The sequence below is a fragment of the Rhinopithecus bieti genome, unplaced genomic scaffold (assembly GCF_001698545.2).
Source record: "Rhinopithecus bieti isolate Rb0 unplaced genomic scaffold, ASM169854v2 scaffold_19482, whole genome shotgun sequence".
Classification (NCBI taxonomy): Eukaryota; Metazoa; Chordata; class Mammalia; order Primates; family Cercopithecidae; genus Rhinopithecus; species Rhinopithecus bieti.
In genome coordinates, this window is record NW_016809768.1 from 1,697,722 (window position 1) to 1,718,092 (window position 20,371).

Sequence of the window (20,371 nt, forward strand, 5' to 3'; positions counted from 1 at the left end):
AATCCATCATCAGCAGGGTGGGCTGATAGGCTGGAGACCCAGGGAAGACCTGAGGCTGAGACCAAAGGCTGTCTGCCGCCAGAATTCCTTCTTGCTCAGGGAAGGTCAGTCTTTTGTTCTAATCAGACCTTCAGCTGACTGATGGAGGCGCACGCCACATTAGGGAGGGCCATTGGCCTCACTCCAAGTCTGCCGGTTCAAGAAATTCTAATCTGATCCCAAAAACACCTTCATAGAAACTTCTAGACTGGCGTTGGGCCAAGTCTCTGGGCACTGTGGTCCTGGCCAAATTGAGACATAAAATTAAGCACAAGGGAGAAGAAAGTGGGGAACGGAAAAGGTGGCAAGAGGTAAGGCAAGGCAAAGGAGGCCCTGTAAGCTCCATGGCCTTCACTGGGCCCTCAGAGACCACAGTACACTTGGTGTCAGCAGAGAAGCTGCAGGAACAGCTGTGCTTATGCACAAGTTGTCATGCAGAGACCCAAGCACACTGAAGACACAGGTCAAGGAGAGAAAGCCCCACCTCTGCCCCTAGGAGTGCACAGAAATCCACCTGAGGACTCTGCACTCCCAAAAGTCATGGAATTATAGGCTTTGAGCCAAGTTTACCACCCTTGAGGCATGGGGAGGTCGCAGGTAATATTTAGGTTACTTTTCTCTCACTTCTGTGATGCTTTTGTCTTCCTGAGATCAGCCAGTCCTTCTCTGAATTTGGAAACCAAAGATTCCATTCTATTCTATGCAGTTGGAGGCACATCCAATTTACAGGTGACCAGACGCTCCTTTTAGAGGAAGTGAAGGAACACAAGGGGTAGAATATTAGAAAATATTCCTTTCTGCAGAACGGAGGTCCAAGCCCAGTGCCAGGAAGAGGTTTAAAAAGTTTCAGGAGAGAGCCTCACTTTTGATAAAAGAAGACATTATTCAACAATACCCATGAAAGCTCTCTTTGAAAATATTGTCTCTCCTTCTTACACCACTTACAAACATGTCCGCTGCCCCCACCTCTAGAATAATCCTTTGCTGAGGCCTCTGGAAAGATTACTTCACACCTCCCTGCTGGCCGGTGGCCCTCCCCAGGGACTGTAAGAGGAGCCAGGGTGCTGCTACTTATAGCAGCCCTCACGCCACTCTTGCGGACAGCTGCTGACTTTGGAGTCACTTTAGAGGAAGAAAAGAAGGGCTGGTCACTGCACAAACGACACAACAATGTCCAACTCGGATTACCTTCCCGACTACCCACTCAACTCAGATTTAGTGAAGAGATTAAAGTCTGCCCTGGATGCCAAAGATGAGGAGAGAGTGGGGGATTTAATCTGCACTGAAGTCACGCCCGTGGACGCCGTGATAGAACTGGCCAATGACGACTGGATGAAAGACCCCTCGGCTCAGCTGCCTCCCGGCATGCTGCTAGGTAAGCAGAACGAGCCTGCTGCATCTGGGACTTTATTACTAAGTTACGCTGATGGGTGGGCAGATCCTGGAGGTAGAGGGGCAAATGTTTGGAAAAAGCAAATGATATGTACCCGGATATCTGACTCTCATACATACGTGCATACACATGTACTGCATAGACTGTGTACATGCATGTGCTACATAAGCAACAAGTGCAACACAACACAAAAAAACTAACCCTTGGTGCCATAATCCACCACAGTGGCTGCTCTGTGGCTCCATTGTTTTCCAAGCTTGTCCATTTGCATATGTAAATTTCACCCACTGATAACCATATCATACACATAATTGTGTGTTCTGCTCCCCAAGATCTAAAAAATCTAAAGTATCTTCCATGTTGCTAGTCTTCCTAATTTCAATCCCCTATTGAAATACTTAAACCAAATGCCTACAAAAATATAATATTTGGTTACCTTTTGGCTTCTATAAATAATGCTGTAATGAGCATCTTTATTAGGATTCATATGGCTTTTTTCTTACTTGGGATTATATCCTTACCATAAATTCCTAGGAGCCATATAACTGGAACAAGAACATAACATTTTTTCAAAGTGTATTGTTTCTAAATTGGTTCCAAATTGTTTTCCGCAAGGGTTTCTATTCCCTCTGACAGTGAGGTGATGTGTTTTGCCACAGCCTCACCAAGGAGCATCGCTGGTAATGAATGTTTGTATTAAATTGCCATTTAATAAGCGTACACTGGTAATTCTTCACTGCCTGCGCCCATCCTTTCTTTGCAGGTCTGGACGAAGTCTTGTCCACAGGATTTTTTCTTTGTAGGCCTCATCAGGTGCAAGACTTGTCTATTTGGGTCTTGGGCAGGAACGCTCCATCTCTTTGAATCATTTTTATCATTTTGTAGGACTTCTTTATGTAGCATAGAAATCATCCCTTTGTTGTGCTTCCTCAAAGTGTTTTCCTGACCTGTGATTTACTTTTAGTTGTATTGTGCTGTTTCCCAGTTTGTCAGATTAGGGGACGAGGTTAGTCTTGGCCCCTAAGGGGTGCTAAGGGCTCCTCTTCACCCCCATTCTCCCTTCCAACATAGGTGCACACATGCACACACATGTGCGCAACATGCAGGAGGAACACGGATGGGACATGTGTGAGAGTTGCTGCCAGGGAATGGAGCTTTCGGGGTGCTGAGATGCTGAAGTCTGAGATTGGAACTTCCGAGGGGGTCCGCCCCACCCCCTTGGTTTGGGTCTAATTCCTGGGCTGCCTCGCAGTGGGGACGTAAGCCAGCCGCTTTAGGAAGGAACCTTCTCTTGCTTCCTCTTCACCTTGGTTTTCCTAATATCCGGCAGGGGTCAGGAGCCATGATCCAAAACTTGGTACCTTCCATCTCTCTAGATGATTGCCCTGGGGGGATGTGGTTAGGGAAGGTTGTCATCACAAGCAGTGATTGGACCAGGAGTGCTGAGCTGTACATCTTGCATTTGCCCTCAAGGCCCACCGTACCCAAGCAGCCCCCGAGGCTGATCTCTGCAAACTGCGTCAGTCCCACTTGCCCTGTGGCTCCTGTTGGGTGCCACTAATGAAAGGAGCTGGGGGAAAGCGAGGGCAGGGCGAGTGCTTCCCCGGCCCTCCTTGCCAGATCGCTGCTGGGTTTAGCACCTCCTTCTGTGGAAGGCTCGGCTCCTTCCCAGCAGCTCCTGCCCCTCTTGCACCATCAGGTACAGGGTTAGGAATGGCCACCCACTGTGGCTGCTGCTGCCTGTAGGTGGTCTCCTGTAGCTCCTGTAACCCTGCCTGCCTTCAGCATGCCCTGAGCTCATGCCATCTGCTTTCTGCTGAGATCCCGACTGCAGCAAGCGTCCTCTCAATAGCTCTTCCTTTATAAACCTGTCCCAGTCGGTTGAAGATTTGTGTATTGGGAATCTTGAACCTAAATATCCTTTCTGTTCACATGACTAATTGCCCTGCAAAACCTTTCCTGTGTGTCTCATTTTACCAAACACTTGAAACTGTGAAAATGGTGATAGGAATGTTACATTCCTTCCACAATGAATCCATTAAGTTATAAATTACATACTGATATGGTTTGGCTGTGTCCCCACCCAAATCTCATCTTAGATTATAGTTCCCACATGTTGTGGGAGGGACCCAGTGGGAGATAATGGAATCATGGGGGCTGTTTTCCCCATACTATTCTTGTGGTAGTGAATAAGTCTCACAAGATCTGAAGGTTTTATAAGGGGCTTCCCCTTTCACTTAGTTCTCCTTATCTCTTGCCTGCCACCACGTAAAACATGCCTTTGTTCTTCCCTCACCTTCCGCCATGATTGTGAGGCCTCTCCAGCCACGTGGAACTGTGAGTCTGTTAAACCTCTGTCTTTATAAATTACCCAGTCTCCGGTATGTCTTTATCAGCAGCATGAAAACGGACTGATACACATACACATGTACTTTTTCCTACCTAATGATTCAGCAGTGCAGGAACAATTTGATACTGATGACATGTTTAAAGTGCTTGGGTCTCTCCAGGTTGCTTCAATTTAGGATGATGGTATGCTAAATGATTAAACAGGTGATCCTAGGGCACGCCTTATCAGTGACTTTATCACAGAGAAAACAGGCTGGACTTCAGGACGAGGGTGCAGGGAGCAATACGGTCAGACGTTCATTTGGGGTATGCCACTCTGGCTAACATGGGAAAGTAGGATTTGAAGGAGGCAGAGAAAGGCTAGGAAGAAGATGAATCTAGCTGGGAGTTCCACTTATTAACGAGGGTATGAGATTAGATCACTGCTTCTCACATAGAGACCCACAAGCTTCCTGAGAAAAGCTCCAAGGTGGGATGAGCTTGGGAACTGCTTTCTGCTGGGTCCTCCCTTCAAGAGATTGTCACGATGACATATCAAAGACTTGGAGGAGTTTTACCACAAAGGGACTTAAGGATTGCAATTGCATTTGGCGCGGTTTCTCATCTCACCCCAGAACCTCACTTTCATGTCTGCTGACAACCCGTAGAATTGGTGATTTGCAGAGGCTCTTGGGGAACTGCTGCTGGCTTGGATCATCGTTTAGGTTCCCTCCTTCTCCATGCTTCCCTGAAGCCATAATCCCAAAGACTCACTGTCGCAGCCTAAAATGGGCATAGGCTCCTTTTTCCTGTGGGAACAAATGTTCTCTTTCTCAAGGCAAGGGAAAGTTTGGGGGGATCATCCTTCACGGGAGAAAGAGCTGTTTGGATTGTAAGCTACATGTAGGGTCTTTACAATTTTTGAACAGTGGTCAAAACTCATCGCAATGACCTTGAAATGCAGCACTTTTGGGAATAGACCCTGTCAAGCATCTAAATCCCTGAGAGGAAGAATGTGAAAAGGAAGGAATGATAACACAGGAAAACGGGGCTGGGCCAAGAGAGGGGGCAGAGCTAGGGATGCCCACCCGGGCCAGGAGAAGGCAAGGGTCAAGGCTCATGTTGGCAAAAGTACCTGGGGGAAAGAAGAGGGAAGAGGTTTCTATCCCAAGGACAACCTCAGTAAACAGAAGAACTCTGAGTTTTGTTCAAAAAATGACAATATGAAAAAATAAGAAAAAGAAAAGTAACCATTCTTTCTGCATGTTAACATGATCACTTGAGGACGTTGCCTCTTGCACTGCAATCACCATGCTCATTGGCCTGTAAACTTATTACTTCCACCAAATAGAACAGAAAGAAACAGAATATATTTTGATGCATCCATGTCAATATCACCACAAAAAAAAAAGCATAGAGAAAAAGTGGTATCCAATGATGGAAAGAACTTTTTCTGGAGAAGTCCCTCAGGTGAACATGTGCCCCCACCTTGGTGCAGGCAGAAGTCAAAGGAACTGAAAATTTTAGCCCTAGCAGACATTGGGGCAAAGCCCAGAACATACCCTGAGGCAGGCATTAGGCAGGAGAATGGTCATCAATCCGAGTTCTCTTAAAGAGGTGACTGGCCTGTGCCCTTGCGAAGACACATGCTCTCCTGCAAGGATGGACCTGGGATGCCCAACATCCTGCTGGGCTCACTGAGGCTAAGCCCCCCAGCTCCCTACAGTCAGCCTCCCCATCCCAACAGGATCCTCCCAGCCAGGGCTGCACCTCCTCTGCTCACCTTTGCCATCTTATCCTTCCAGATCCCAAGCAGGGGAGGTCACCTCCATTGGAAGGCCATCCCTGAGCTCTGGGACAGAATCTTGCATCCTCCTTCCATGAAAGCATAATGCCTTTAGTCTCCATCCATTACTGAAATGCATGGCCTTGCTAGGCTGGTTTTTATATACCGACTGGACAATTCAAACCCAAATGCAACCTCTTCCAGGGCAAGAACCTCACCTAACACTCGATTATAACCAGAGCCTAGCATGGAGTTTTAGCCCTGAGAGAAAGCTCGGACTCTGGGTGCAGTGACTGGCATGGAGGAGCCAAGCTCCTTTGCTCACCTTCAGCTGGGTGGGCACAGACTGCATTTCCACAGACACTATTGGGATTTGTGTTTCTGCAGAGAAATATTTAATTCTACTTTCTGCTAAAGCCAAGTCTCTATTGTTTAATATTAGTAATAACTGCATTATTTGTGCTTGCCTCTTTTCAATACCAATTGGCTCAGTAGCTGCAGAGAACACAGAGAGGGAGAAAGTACGGCTGGGGGAGGGGCAGTGAGACCCATCTCGCCCCCAAATGCATCAACTGTACAATTTGGTAACTAGTGTAATCAAACGACTTAAGAAACAACTGATTACTAATTGCTATTATTAAGGATGTCAGCATTCCATGATTTTGCTGCTGATATATTATATACAAGTCAAGATGCTACTTGAATTCTTGATTGAAATAGAAAAATAGAGGCATTATGTTGTGTTTGGGGTAATGGTATTTAAGCATCCAGAGGAAAGTTAAAGAAATACTAATTGAGTTTTTATTAAGAGATCTCACCAGCCACATGTATAGGTGGGGAATGAGTGAGGGTAAACACACCACGGACATGTGCATACGTGTGAAAATGGGGTCCATCTGCAGAATTAGACTTCTCATCTAAGGCTTGATGTGGGGCGAACCATGACACATGGGCCATATCCCCTGCTCCTTTAAGTCAGACATCCTTCCTTATGCCTGGAGAATAACATCACTCAGGACAAACCAAATGGTTGACTCTAAGTTAAATGAGCACAGCTCCCGCCTTGGAGGAATCATTTTCCAACGCAATGACAAGAGCGTACCCATTGATGATGGTGCCAAGACGTGGTGTAATGGGAAGGGCAAGGGACTGAGAGGAAGGGGACCCAGGTTCTTGCCTAAGCTTTCCCATGACCTGTGTGACCTTGAACATGTCAGACCACCTCTTTGAACCTTAATTTCCTCATTTTCAAAAATGGATTGGTCTGGATCATCTCTAAGCATCTTTACCAATCGGACTAACTCAGGTTCTAAGACAAATGGCTTGTGTTTGTGGAGGGGATGAACAAAGCCTCCCGACCCCCACTGCCTTCCCAGGAGTGGTAGATTCTAACAGGGGCTTGTGTGGGCCACACCCCGCCTTGGAAGGAAGGGCTCCAGTGCTGAGGTTCAGGTCAAGAGGCAGTGAAGATACCAGCTGGAAGGTGCATAGGAAGCTGGTTTACGAACTCATATGCACAGATGAAGCAGCAGCTTGGCTCAAGGCTTAGGAAGAATAAGTCCCCAAATCAGGGCATGTTCAAACTGAAACTGGTCCTACACAGAGGCCAAGCAGGAGGAGTCGGCAATGCGTCAAGGACCTGCTGTTCCCTGGAGAACAGGTGAGAGCATCTCCAAGAGCTCTCACCTTTCCACTCCTCCGGCTGAGGAAAATGAGGCTTGGAGAAGTTGCATGACACACCTTGGGTTCCACAGTCGGCAATATAAACCCAGTGCCCTTTCCTGTGCTCCACGGCGCCTGTAGTTCATCCCACAGCTACGTTCTACAGACGGGAACACTGCTGCTCACCTGTGTTGCTAGTCGACAGCCAGTTAGGAGCAGAGCGGGAGCAGGTATGCTTCCTGACTTGTAGTCAGGGACTCTTGCTGCCTACCCACCCAGAGACATTTTGCAGGAAGGTCCCTGAAAAAACTTCCCAGTGAAGCTGTCTACAACCTTTTAATCTGACATGATGCACATATATGCATATGTACACATGCACACACACAGTCATGCACACATGCACACACACACACAATCTCAGTAGATGGAGTCCCTGGTTTCAAATCATTGAGCAAAAATAATCCAAAAAATCACAGGCAAGTGAGTGGGGTGCTAGGCTGGAGAATAAAAACAGAAATGGGAATAAAACAGAGAGGTCACCCACGGCAGGGCAGGCAGGAGGAGAAGCGTTCTGCTGTCTTGACTGCTCATCCCACCAGAGAGCGTGGGGGCAGGGAGACCCTGCTCGAAGCAAAATGAAATTAAACCTTTCTAAGTACTTATAAATCAGCACCTAATGACACTATCCCACCACCAGCCTGAGCATTGCTCTTATTACTTTGATTCACAAGCCAGGAAAAGATCCGGAATTATGCACAAATTATTGTCCCATCTTCTTAATTAACGCTGATTGCAAAATTCTTGCTAAAGTCCTTGCTAACAGACTCAATTATGCGCTGCCTGAATTGATTCACCCAGATCAAGTGGAATTTATTAGAAATACACTTTCCTACAATAACATCAGATTATCTTTGAATATAGTTAAATTATTTAGGAATAAAATGGCTGCAGCAGCAGCCCTCTCTTTAGATACAGAAAAATATCTCCCACCACCTAGAATTAAAATGTTTCTTTGCTTTCTATGAGACACACACCCTAGGCTCTTTTTTTTTTCCCCAGAAGCAGGTTGAATCACACTGTGATGAGATGAGATGCATGCCTTAGAGCTAATGGTCCCGCTTCAAAGGCACATGGGCAAGAAAAAAAATCCTACAGGGTCGCGTCTCAGCTCCCCCCAAGTACGAACCGTCACTGCCCGTGGAACACAGTGAAATTGCAATTAGACTAAATCAGGATATTTTCAGAATCAAAATTGAGAAACGGGCTAATAAAGAAATAATGTATGCTGATGACATACATCTATTAGCATCACTCCCAAGCACACTGGAGAGTTTGGAAAGAACAAAAAGAAATGAGAATAATAGCGAAGAGGCTTTTCCACCTTTCCAAGATGACGACAGTTTCCTGCCACAAGTGCTCGGCTTGAGAAATAAACATTCCAAAGGAACTAATTGGAAATGGCAGGCATGCTCTCTATAGCCTGATTCTAGCTTCGCATCCAATGCCCCACTATCTTTTAATGCCAGCCTCTGCACCTGGAGATTGGACAGGGACTAGGTTTGTCTTATTTGACACATCCTGCACATAGTAGGTACCTAATAAATATTTATGGGCTGGGCATGATGGTTCATGCCTGTAACCCTAGCACTTTGGGAGGCTGAGGTGGGCAAATCTCTTGAGCCCGGGAGTTTGAGAGCAGCCTGAGCAACATGGCAAGACCCTATCTCTACAAAAAATACAACAATTAGCCAGGCACACACCTATAGTCCCAGTTACTTGGGGGACTGAGGCAGGAGGATCACTTAAGCTGGAAGGTGCTGCAGTGAACCGGGATCGTGCCACTGCACTCCAACCTGGCAACAGTGAAAATCAGTCTCCAAAAAACAAATGAATACATAGAAGTTAAAAATAAATAAAAAATAAATATTAATGCGCCAAATAGCACAGGGAGAACACAGTAGAAATCCTCTGGCTCCACCCTCGAAAGAGGAGCATGTTCCTGGGAGACTGTGACCCAAAGGAAGGAAGCACAAATAAAGGGAGGCCAGCAGCAAACGTAGTGCCCCCAAGGCATGGCACCTGGGACAGGGAAGTGGGACCCAACTGGGACTTGGGTGTGTAAGTCAGAGAAGAGAGGAAGCCCCAGGCAAAGAGATTGGAATGATATTGTTTGAGGCCACAAATTCTAGGCACAGGTGCTTACCCTTACTTGGAAAGGCCATGAGGAGCCATTCAGCAAAGGAATGAGGTCATCTTAATTTGTAAAGAAAACACCTGACTCTTTTACCTAGTTAAAGAGAAGATAGAGGAGAAAGGACAGGTGCCAGGAGATGCCACCAGCTGCCAGCTGTCCCCTCACAACCACCCTCCTCCTCTGCTTTACCAGCAAAATCCTGTGGCGTGCAACGTGCCCACCTGAAGAAAGAAATACATCTCCCCACTGTGTTAGTCCATTCTCACATTGCAATAAAGAAATACCAGGCCAGGCACAGTGGCTCACACCTCTAATCCCCAGCACTTTAAGAGACCCAGGTGGATGGATCACCTGAGGTCAGGAGTTCAAGACCAGCCTGGCCAACATGGTGAAACCCTGTTTCTACAAAAAATACAAAAATTAGCCAGAGGTGGTGGTGTGCACCCATAATTTCAGCTACTCAAGAGGCTGAGGCAGGAGAATCGCTTGAACCTGGGAGGCGGAGGTTGCAGTGAGCCAAGATCGTGCCACTGTACGCCAGCCTGGGCGACAGAATGAGACTCCATCTCAAAGAAAAAAAAAAGAAATACCAGAGGTTTAATTGGCTCACGGTTCTGCAGGCCCTATGGGAAGCAGGCCATATGGGAAGCATAGTGGCTTCGGCTTCTAGGGAGACTTCAGGAAACTTTCAATCATGGCGGAAGGCAAATGGGAAGCAGGCGGCTTACACGGCAGGAGCAGGAGCAGGAGAAAGAGCGGGGTGGGGAGTGCTACACACTTTTAAACAACCAGATCTCACAAGAACTCACTCACTATCTTGAGAACAGCACCAAGGGAACGGCACTAAACCATTCCTGAGAACTCCGCCCCCATGATCCCATCACCTCCGACCAGGCCCCACCTCCCGCATTGAGAATGACAATTTGCCTGAGATCTGGGCGGGGACACAAATCCAAACCCTATCACCCACTTCCCTTGAAGCTAGGGCTGGTCTTGTTCCCATCAACAATGGGCTTCACAGCAGATGGAGGAGGACAGAAGACAGAGCCGGCAAATTTGAAAACATCAATAGAAAAATATTTGATCTGAAGAAGAGAAAGTAAAATGATGGGAAATTAAATGAACAGGGTCTGTGGGACAAGATAAAAGGTTTAGCATACACAACTGGAGTCCAAGAAAGAGAAGAGAAGAGCAATAACAGGATGGAAAAAACGATTAAAGAAATAACTGCCAAGCGTTTCCCAATTTTAGTGGTAAAAAACATAAGCTTATAGATCCAAGAAGTTCAGCCAACCAGAAGAAGGGCAGAATTGACAGAAGGGGGTCGGCTGTGTGGGCTCGCATGGCTGGGTGCTCAATTCCTGTTGCTGAGTCAGGTTTACTCTGAGAATAAACAGCAGGTTCCATGGGAGTGAAGGGGTGAAACGTGTGCAGAGAGAAGGGTGCAATCAGTTCGATATATGGAGATGCATCATGTAACTCTTCTTCCCACAAACCTGCCGTGCTCTGTACTGCCTACAGCAAAGGCTGGCCTGTGGGTTGGCTGCCTGTTTTTATGAATAAAGTTTTATTGGAACTCAGCCACCTCCTTCATTTACATATTCTTTATGGCTGCTTTCATGTGAGCGTAGCAGAATTGGGCAGTTGCCACAGAGACCATATGACCTGCAAAATGTAAAATATTTACTGTCTGGCACTTTATGGAAAAAGTTTGGTGACTCCTGTCCAACAGCACACAGTTTAAATATTATAACAGGCATCCAAAGGCCTAAAGATGTACCCTGAGATAACTCAGCCCTGCCGTTCGTTCCTCCCAACTTCTCTGCTGTTCTCTCCCCACATCCCTGCACCCACCCAGAGGCTGATTAGTCACAGGGCTACTCTGAGGAGGCAGGAGTCACTGTGGGAAGTGTTTGATAGAAATTGACAGTAAGTATTTAGACATGTTTACAGCAATTTAACACATTAATGTAACATCTATGAGTTTGATTTGCAGACTTGTAATTACCTGTTGTTTTCAGTTTTATTTTGCCAGTAACTAATTTCATTGTACTTTGAAAGAGAATCAGACCAGGTGAAGTGGCTCAGGCCAGTAATCCCAGCACTTTGGGAGGCTGAGGGGGCAGGATCGCTTGAGGCCAGGAGTTAGAGACCAGCCTGGGCAACATAGTGAGACCCCATCTCCCACCACACACACACAAAAAAATTAATAATAAATTAACCGGCAAGTGCCTATAGTCCCAGTTACTCAGGAGACTGAGGTGGAAGGATCACTTGTGCCCAGGAGTTCAGGTTCCAGTGAGCTATGACTGTACCACTGCACTCTAGCCTAGGCAAGAGAGTGAGATGCTGTCCTTAAAAAAATAAAAACAAAAATAAAGACTGAGCCCCTTGAATAAGAATCAAACTGCAACAGATTAGAATCAGAAAAGAAAAGAAAATCTGTGCTCCCTCACCTCGGGTGCTTAAGAAACTCTGGTCCAAGCCACATCTCCACAACACCTCAGTCCCCAGTCCCTTCCTGGCCTTTGCACAGCCACCTCCTCTGCTGCTTCCTGTCCTCTTGTGTGCCAGCAACACACGCACCATCCTCCCAGTGGCTCGTGAGCTCAGGGGTCAGTGCTGGATGCTGATCAGAGCTTGTTTCGCAGGAAACTTCATAGGATTAACACCTAGAAAGCCAGGCTGGCAAGGGCAGTGGGGACCCTTGACACCACCTAACCATGCCTTGGCTGACTCCAGGGGCAGCTCTGGAACAGAGATGACCCGTCACAGTTTTCCCTGCTTGGGGCCAAAATGGCAGGACAGCTCTAGCTGCACCTGGATCCATCACTGGATCTGGCCACATTGCGGGGAGTGTTCCTGGGTGAGGCAGCTCTGCAGCTGAGGCAAACCGTGGAGGAGCCAACAGCTGGGGTGACAAGTCCTCCCTACAGCTGGGGCCTGGGCGGCTCATCTCTGTGTCCACCAAAGGATCTAGGCCCCTCCTCTCCTCTCAGTCCTGAATCACAGGCCTGCTGTCTGTGGCGGCTTCATTTCCTGCTCAGGTGCCCGTCGGCCTGACCCCTCCACATCATCAAAGGGCTGGCTGCCTTCCTGACTGCACCTGTGTCCCCAAGCACCATAGCATGGTGGCTAGTGACACCTGCCTCTTGCTCAGGCCGGAACATAGGGTACAGCTCCCCACAGCAATAGATCAGGAGGAGGAAACAGACATCCGGGGGAGGAAATGCACCTTCCGTGTCCTACACCTCCCTCTCGCTTTGCTCAGATGCCACATTAGGGGAAAGCTGGCCCTTTCCCTAGCCCATCACTCTGATCCCTTATTTGAGGCATCCCCATCTTAATACCTGTACCTCCATAGAGCAGTGATCTGATTCCACCGTTAGTTAATGGTGGCCATCTGCCCTCCCACTCAATTCAACACTCCTTAAAGGCAAGGATTTCTACTTTTTTTTGTGAGACAGAGTCTCGCTCTGTTGCCAAGGCTGGAGTGCAGTGGCACGACCTCGGCTCACTGCAGCCTCTGCCTCCCGGGTTCAAGCAATTTTCCTGCCTCAGCTTCCTGAGTAGCTGGGACTCCAGGCGCCCACCACCATGCTCGACTGATTTTTGTACTTTTAGTAGAGACAGGGGTTTACCATGTTGGTCAGCCTGGTCTGGAACTCCTGACCTCAGGTGATCCACCTGCCTCAGCCTCCCAACGTGCTGGGATTACAGGCGTGCGCCGCCGCGCCTGGCTAGATTTCTACTATTCCACCTGCCTCAGCCTCCCGAAGTGCTGGGATTACAGGCTGAGCCACCGCGCCTGGCTAGATTTCTACTACTTATTTCTGTAAGCTTCTAGTACCTGAAAAATGCTCTGTACATGTAAACTCCGTGTAGAACATTTCCAAACTGAACAGAAATGTACCCTCCCACCTGCCAGCTGGGAGAGCATTAGTGTCACTGAACTCTTCAAAACCTTGACTTTTAAAAAATCTTTCACAATAGGCAAAAAGATGTCTTGTCATTTTTAACTTGCATTTTAAGTTAGTAAAACTGAACGTGATTAGCGGTCCTGTGGTTTAGCGTCACTTAGAGTTCTTATCATTTTTTTTGGAAGTTTAAAGTTCTAATTTTGGAATTTAACTCCGTCAGACAAAACTGGCCTCACTTTGCTGTATGCAGTGTCGACCAAATTGTCTCCCAGACCACCCTTCTCAACGGCAGGACAGGTAAACTTCTTGTTTCTAGAAGGGATATAAAGGATCACAGGGCAGAACATTCAGACCAAACCAACTTCAAGAGAGAAGTATTTTGCTCTCTGTGTGAGATTCATAAAAAACAATCAGTCTGAACACGCAATTTGTCTCGAGAGGCAGGAGCTGCAATTTTATCATGTAATTAAATCCCCACGCCAGTTGTAAAGAAACTTCGTCCCCTTTATCAGGGAGAGCTTCAATGATACGCTTTCCAGCAACGTCCCCAGAGTCTATAAATGTCCTTCCAGGGCTATTTACTTGTGGTTGTGCACGCTGAGGATTGGGCCGCTGCGTTTTGCGCTCATCCACAGCGGATCCACGGCGTTCAAGGGCACCTTTGTTTCTGAGCTTCCAAAAAAGCCCTCCTGGCTGCCAGTGAAAGCGGCACTTGACCTTTGGGTAAGATCACGTTAATAATGAGAAGTGACTGTTGTTCTGCATTATCTGCACTGGGCTTGGTAGCAGTGACGGGAAAACAAGTTAGTGAGGTGGTTTCCTCCCTTATTGTGTTCCTCCACTTGATGGAAATGAGATTTCTTAATAATGTGAAATCAGCACAGAGAATTTAAGTCATTATTAATAGATGCACTTGATCTGAGGAAGTAAAATGTTTTAATGTTTTGTTAAATGAGGTGTGCTGTGCTAACATTGTTATTCAGAGAGGAGGTTGAGATACTTTAACATTTTTGATATTAACGTCTGTGTGACTAACTCTGGTGGATGGATGTGTCCTGGAACTCTTAAAAGCAGAACTTTATATACCTGCCCGGCTTCTTATTTTTAATTTTTTTTTTTAATTCTGCAGGGAGTGGGGTGAAAGAAAGGTGGCTTTAGACATTAAAACAGGAAGAATAAAGACCAGAAAAGGGTATGAAAGTAACCCCACTGGAAGGCCTGGGGCTGCTGCACCAGTTTGTAGTAATGTTACTAACCCAGAGTCCAATCAGACTTAGTACATGGCTATTTACAGAAACCCTTCAGGTAAAAAAGGGGAGAAGGAAATTGACCAGGTCAACAAGGTGCACTGGCATATTTAAGAAAGAGTGCACGGAATCTCACAATGTCCACAAGGGTAATGACCTTCTGCCCCTGTCTGTCCACTTGGAAATTTCCAGAAGGAAGCCAGACATTTGCCAATGACCTAGGAAAGAATCTGAACATTTGCCCTTCCCCAAGAACAGAAGAAAATGGCAGGGTGTCCTGCAGCCTCGAAAACTCTACCTCTTGGCTTGAAGGTATGGAAAGTTGTGACCATGGAGAAAGAGCGTGACCCTGCCACAAAGCCCGCCAGCCCCAGGTTTAGCCTCAGCTGGATTAATCCTTGGAGGCTTCTGGGGAAAAGAAAATCACTAGTCAACTCAATGGCAGGAAGCAAAGATCCCAATGTCACGTGAAAATAATCACCATTCAAACACTACCATTTGGATAACCCATTATAATTTCAAGGTGGATTTTACCTTTTTCATCTCATTTGATCCAGAGGCAAAAACTCCCTCTCATTAGCTACCTACACTATAGGACTCAGTTATAAAGAACTAGTGTTTGTGTCTCCTGCAGATGAAATATTATGCTTACTATTTAAGCCTCCAAAATATTCTTTGCAAAATTATATTTAAATCCAGTTGACTTACCTGGCAAATATTAGAGAAATTCCGTCTATTCACTCTGTTAGCCAGACACAAGCCAGGCCTCCTCTCCTGCTTGGATTCTTGCCTTCCTTTTCCTAAATTCACTTCATGGTCTGCAACAAAAGACCACAGCAATTACATTTGTTTAGTATTCTGCCACGGTCCACCCATACAAATGAGCTTCCTCATCAACTAAGTATACCACTTGAAAAACTAAAAATATTAAAGGTACTGCCTTGGAGAAAGTTACATTCATCAGAATCCCTCTCTTTCGAGAAGGGCACTGTATTTGTCTAGAAGCATTTCCTTGACCTGCACCCTGGAGTAGACGTTGAAACCCCACGGGCCCTGGCAATGCACAGAACGACACGGAAGAAAAAGGGGGAGGATTTCTATGGCTGTGCCAGAGAGAAAGGAAACAGACACGGAAGTGAAAAGTGGAATAAGGCTGTGCAAACTGTGATGGACCCCTTCACATCCTCACTGTGATTGCCAGATACACTAAGTGATGCTCTTAGTGGGCTAGCTTGAAAACAAACCAACCAACCAAGAAAAATCAAAGAAGCCCATGGTGGCCGCCATTGTGGGAGGAGAGCGGAAGGTACACAGTGCAAGCAAACACAGAGGTCAAGGACAACACCAGGAAGCAAAGCACAGGGGCTCTCAGGAGTTCTCAGAGGGACTCTCAGTTCTACAAAGCCAAGAGTGCTAATGAGAAAGGGAACTTACATGGTCATCTGTCTGACATGAGTTACTCTTACTGTACAGACGTGCTTTGAATGTTTTCACATAATTTGCTGCATTTATGCCATCTAAATTTGGGTATAAATATCAATGCATCAAAACAACCAACAACATCTGAACCTGAAAACAAGAGAAATAAACTTCTAGTGCCCCAAACAGGGAACCCATAGCAGTGAGTAGCTGTTTCAGCCACACAATTCTCAAGGACAACAGATTCCTACGGGCCTGGGGTTTGAATGCGGCATTGATTGAATCAGCCTGTTGCTCTGATCTGTTGAGACCTTTTGGAATCTTGGCTGTGTCACGCTCCATGGCAGCCATCTGATCCCTAACTTTCCACATATGCATTCAAATCACGATATGTATCACACAGAATAGAGGTAAGTCCAGGGATAAAAGCCACTCCACACTGCATTGAAGGGGTCACAGATTCCACGGCTGCCTTTCACAGCAATGGTTCTCAAACTTGGCTGCATAGTAGAAGTTCCTGGGGACTCTTTTTTTTTTTTGGAGACAGAGTCTTGCTCTGTTGCCCAGGCTGGAGTGTAGTGGCATGATCTCAGCTCACCACAACCTCTGCCTCCTAGGCTCAAGCGATTCTCCTGCCTCAGCCTCCCAAGTAGCTGGGACTACAGGCACATGCCACCTTGCCTGGCCGATTTTTGTATTTTTAGCAGAGACAGGGTTTCACTGTGTTGGCCAGGCTGATCTCAAACTCCTGACCTCAGGTGATCCACTTGCCTCGGCCTCCCAAAGTGCTGGGATTACAGGCGTGAGGCACCACGCCCAGCCACCGGGGACTTTTTAACAGTCCTGATGCCCAGGCTGCACCTCCAGCCCATTATGCCCGAAACTCCCAGGTGGGCTCCAGGCATCGTGTTTTTTAAAGTTCCCCAGGTGATTCATTGTTCCAGCCAAGGTTTGAACTGCTGCTGTCAAGGCATCATGTGCATTATTTCTGCAGTTTGCATTATTTAGCCAGAGTTTCCTAAAGAAAGACTCATACTGCTTCCATCTCCTCCAAGAGGCTGTCATGAAACTGGCATTGCAGGTTGATGCCTATACCCCCTCCGCATATTTATGATAACCCTGTCACAGAAGAAAATTCTAGTCCACCCCGACGTGTTCCTAGTGACTCACGGAGCTCCAGGTGATTCCACTCCATTTTCTAAATGCTCCCAGACCATCCTTTTCATAATCCGTGTAGGGATTTTGCCCAGGTCTAATGTCAAGATCATCAGTCTGAGGAATCCGAAGTCTCTTTCCATTTGAAAACGAAACCTCTAGACTTCTGGTCCTTTTTTTGTTTTATTGCACAGTTCCTCAAAGACTTTGACAATTGTTCAGCAACTTCATACGCAAATTCACTCTTGAAAGAAGTTGAGGCCGGGCGCGGTGGCTCAAGCCTGTAATCCCAGCACTTTGGGAGGCCGAGACGGGCGGATCACGAGGTCAGGAGGTCGAGACCACCCTGGCGAACACGGTGAAACCCCGTCTCTACTAAAAAATACAAAAAACTAGCCGGGGGAGGTGGAGGGCGCCTGTAGTCCCAGCTACTCGGGAGGCTGAGGCAGTTGAATGGCGTAAACCCAGGAGGCGGAGCTTGCACTGAGCTGAGATCCGGCCACTGCACTCCAGCCTGGGTGACAGAGCCAGACTTCGTGTCAAAAAAAAAAAAAAAAAAAAAAAAAAAAAAGTTGAATTTGTATATGTGCTAAAGTTGGCAAAGAAGATAAAACCTGAGTTGTATCTTGAGGCTATGTATTGGCTTTGACTAAGCGGAGAAGGGTGAGGACCAAAAAAATAATGAGATTAAAATGACCTGACCCAAGCAAGCTATAGATAATGTGAAGGCGGCAGGCAACAAAGAGCACAGTCAAGAGCACTGGGTCAGAAAACAGTGTTATTCACGCTACTACAGGGCATCATTCAGCTGCTGGGAAAGAAAACTAAAGAACTTCTGTCTGCTGGAGTCCTCCGCTCCTTGCTTTCTCCTGTTTGATCCTTGCAGGCAGGGGTATTATTAGGTTTTTTGCCTTCAAACCCTCAAACCTTAAGACTCACCCTAAAACATAAAAAAGATTACATAAATGCTTATTGAATGAATGAATGAAAATGAATGAATGAATGGGTTGGTTTTCAGGTTTGTTTTAATGCAGTCATCAACATGTGGCTATTATTGTTCTTTAAAAAAAAAAAAGACAGCTCTCTGCCATGCTTATGAAGTCATCTGCATGTCCTACTTATGAACTAATGCTATCTACCATGAGCTATTTTAAAGCTCTCAAAAAAAAAAAAAAAAAAAGTCTGTTTCTTGACTACTATGCCTTACCTACTGAAACCAAGCTTGGATATTTAGGGAGCTGTTGACAAATAACACTGGAAAGCTAAATTTAGCATCTGGTGCAGTGTGGAATGGCTTTTATCCCTGGACTTACCTCCAGTGTCCCAGCCCTTTTAAAAATAACCAATGACAAGCTATATCAGGCATCAGAAAATTTGCTAGTTTAAAGTGAAACACAGGTTCAAGTTGGATCAGATTATAGCTGTGCATGAGTAAGTCCTTCAGAAATTTATCTAATCACGAACAATCAGTCCGAGAAAAAATAAAATGGCAAAATGGCTATGCTTAGAGAAAGGAAAGACCCCAAGACCTTCATATTGTGGGGAAATGAACAGTGCAGCTATGGAATACACAACTGAAGGGGGAAGGAGATGAGACCGAAGCCCATCATGTTGTTCTGGTGGACATTTGAGAAGCGAAGTGGTCTCCACTGTGTTACTGTTGGTCATTTTATGCATGCAAACGCATTTGACCTCCAATGAAGGCTCTAAGTTCCTAACAAATATGGTCCATTTCTTCTTTACTGATGCATTTTCCACTGCACCAGCAGAGTCCTAAGCACACAGTGGGCTCTTTGAAAAAAAATCTCTGCTGTTCCCATTGATGACATTGATGCTGCTTTTGCTACTGATGATGTGGATAAGGGAGATGAACTTTAAAAACATGTGAAACAAAGTTTTAAAGAGTTCTCAGGGGGCATACGGTAGCCAAGATTTTTTTTTTTTTGAGACGGAGTCTCACTCTGTCACCCAAGCTGCAGTGCAGTGGCATTATCCCGGCTCACTGCAACCTATGCCTCCTGGGTTCAAGCAGCAATTCGCCTGCCTCAGCCTCCCTAGAAGCTGGGATTACGGGGGTGTGCCACCACACCAGGCTAGTTTTTGTATTTTTAGCAGAGACAGGGTTTCACCATGTTGGCCAGGCTGATCTTGAACTCCTGACCTCACGTGATCCACCCGCCAAAGTGCTGGGATCATAGGCATGACCTACTGTGCCAGACCAGGTCTTCTTACAAAACCTAGTAAGGATCTCTACAGGTGGGAGAAGGTAGGCTGTGCAGTGAGGTCCACAGATCTGAGGTAAGTCCCCACGCTGAGCACCCGAGATCTGCCCCAGGCCAGCGGAGCGTCCACATTACTATGGTGTTCTTCCCCAAGGGCGAAAGGCAACAGATGGCCAAGAATAAGAGTAAGAACCACTGAGGAATTTTAACATTGAGCAAATTTCAAAGAGTCCAGTCCATTCGCTCTCTCCCTTATTGACACTGAAGACCTTCTCTGTGTGGAACACCATGCAGTGCATGGAGAACTTCCCAGAGAGGAAGAGGCAGCCCCAGCATCCTCCAAAAAGCTCATGGTGAAGTGGGACACAGACAAGGAACAGCAGTAATAGTTAGAGTGCCCAGTGCCACAGTCAGGGTGCAAGGACAGACATCAGGACTGGTCTTGGAGGTCAAGGGAGGCTAAGCTGTGTTGGAGGATGAATGAGGCTGGCCAGGCAAGGAGGGGAAAATAAGAACCGCAGGCAGAAGGAACAGCCTGCACAGACACCTGGAGAGATGAAGGCACTATCTGGGGACTGCAGATCCCTATGCTAAGGTGTGGCGTGCTCCAGGGATAACAGTGAGGGCAAGGTAGGAAGCCCTTGTACTCACGGGAAGGTGCTTGGGCACGGCTTTGTCAGGACTGAGAAACCTTGAGAAAGGTAACTGAATCTGTGAGTCCCCGTTTCATCACCTGCAAATGACCTCAAGGGTAACCACCTGCAGGGATACACCTGACACAGAGTCACTAACAGTGGGTGTCCAGGGAGCAGTAGCCACCGAGTGCAGCTGGCCCTGACCCCCCAAGAGCTAAGCCCAGTGGGCCCTTCTGCAGCCTCAGAACTGAGTCTTTGCCCAGAGGTCAGATAAACATGGTAAAAAAATAAACTCACGGCCCCCATGGCCACCAACTGGGGTCATGGCCAAGCCTCCCCCCACACCCAGGTGAGGTTGACTCTCACACGTG

At 46.8% G+C, this 20,371-nt stretch overlaps 1 protein-coding gene across 1 annotated transcript in view; it reads left to right on the forward strand.

The window, feature by feature from the left end:
- Positions 1 to 1,147: 1,147 nt before the first annotated feature.
- The window catches only part of ASB18 (ankyrin repeat and SOCS box containing 18), a 70,120-nt gene continuing 50,896 nt past the window's right edge, over positions 1,148 to 20,371 (forward strand). The window contains exon 1 of the mRNA XM_017890281.1: positions 1,148 to 1,414. Coding sequence (XP_017745770.1) covers positions 1,210 to 1,414 — 205 coding nt within the window. The 5' untranslated portion in view covers positions 1,148 to 1,209. The remainder of the gene's footprint in view (positions 1,415 to 20,371) is intronic.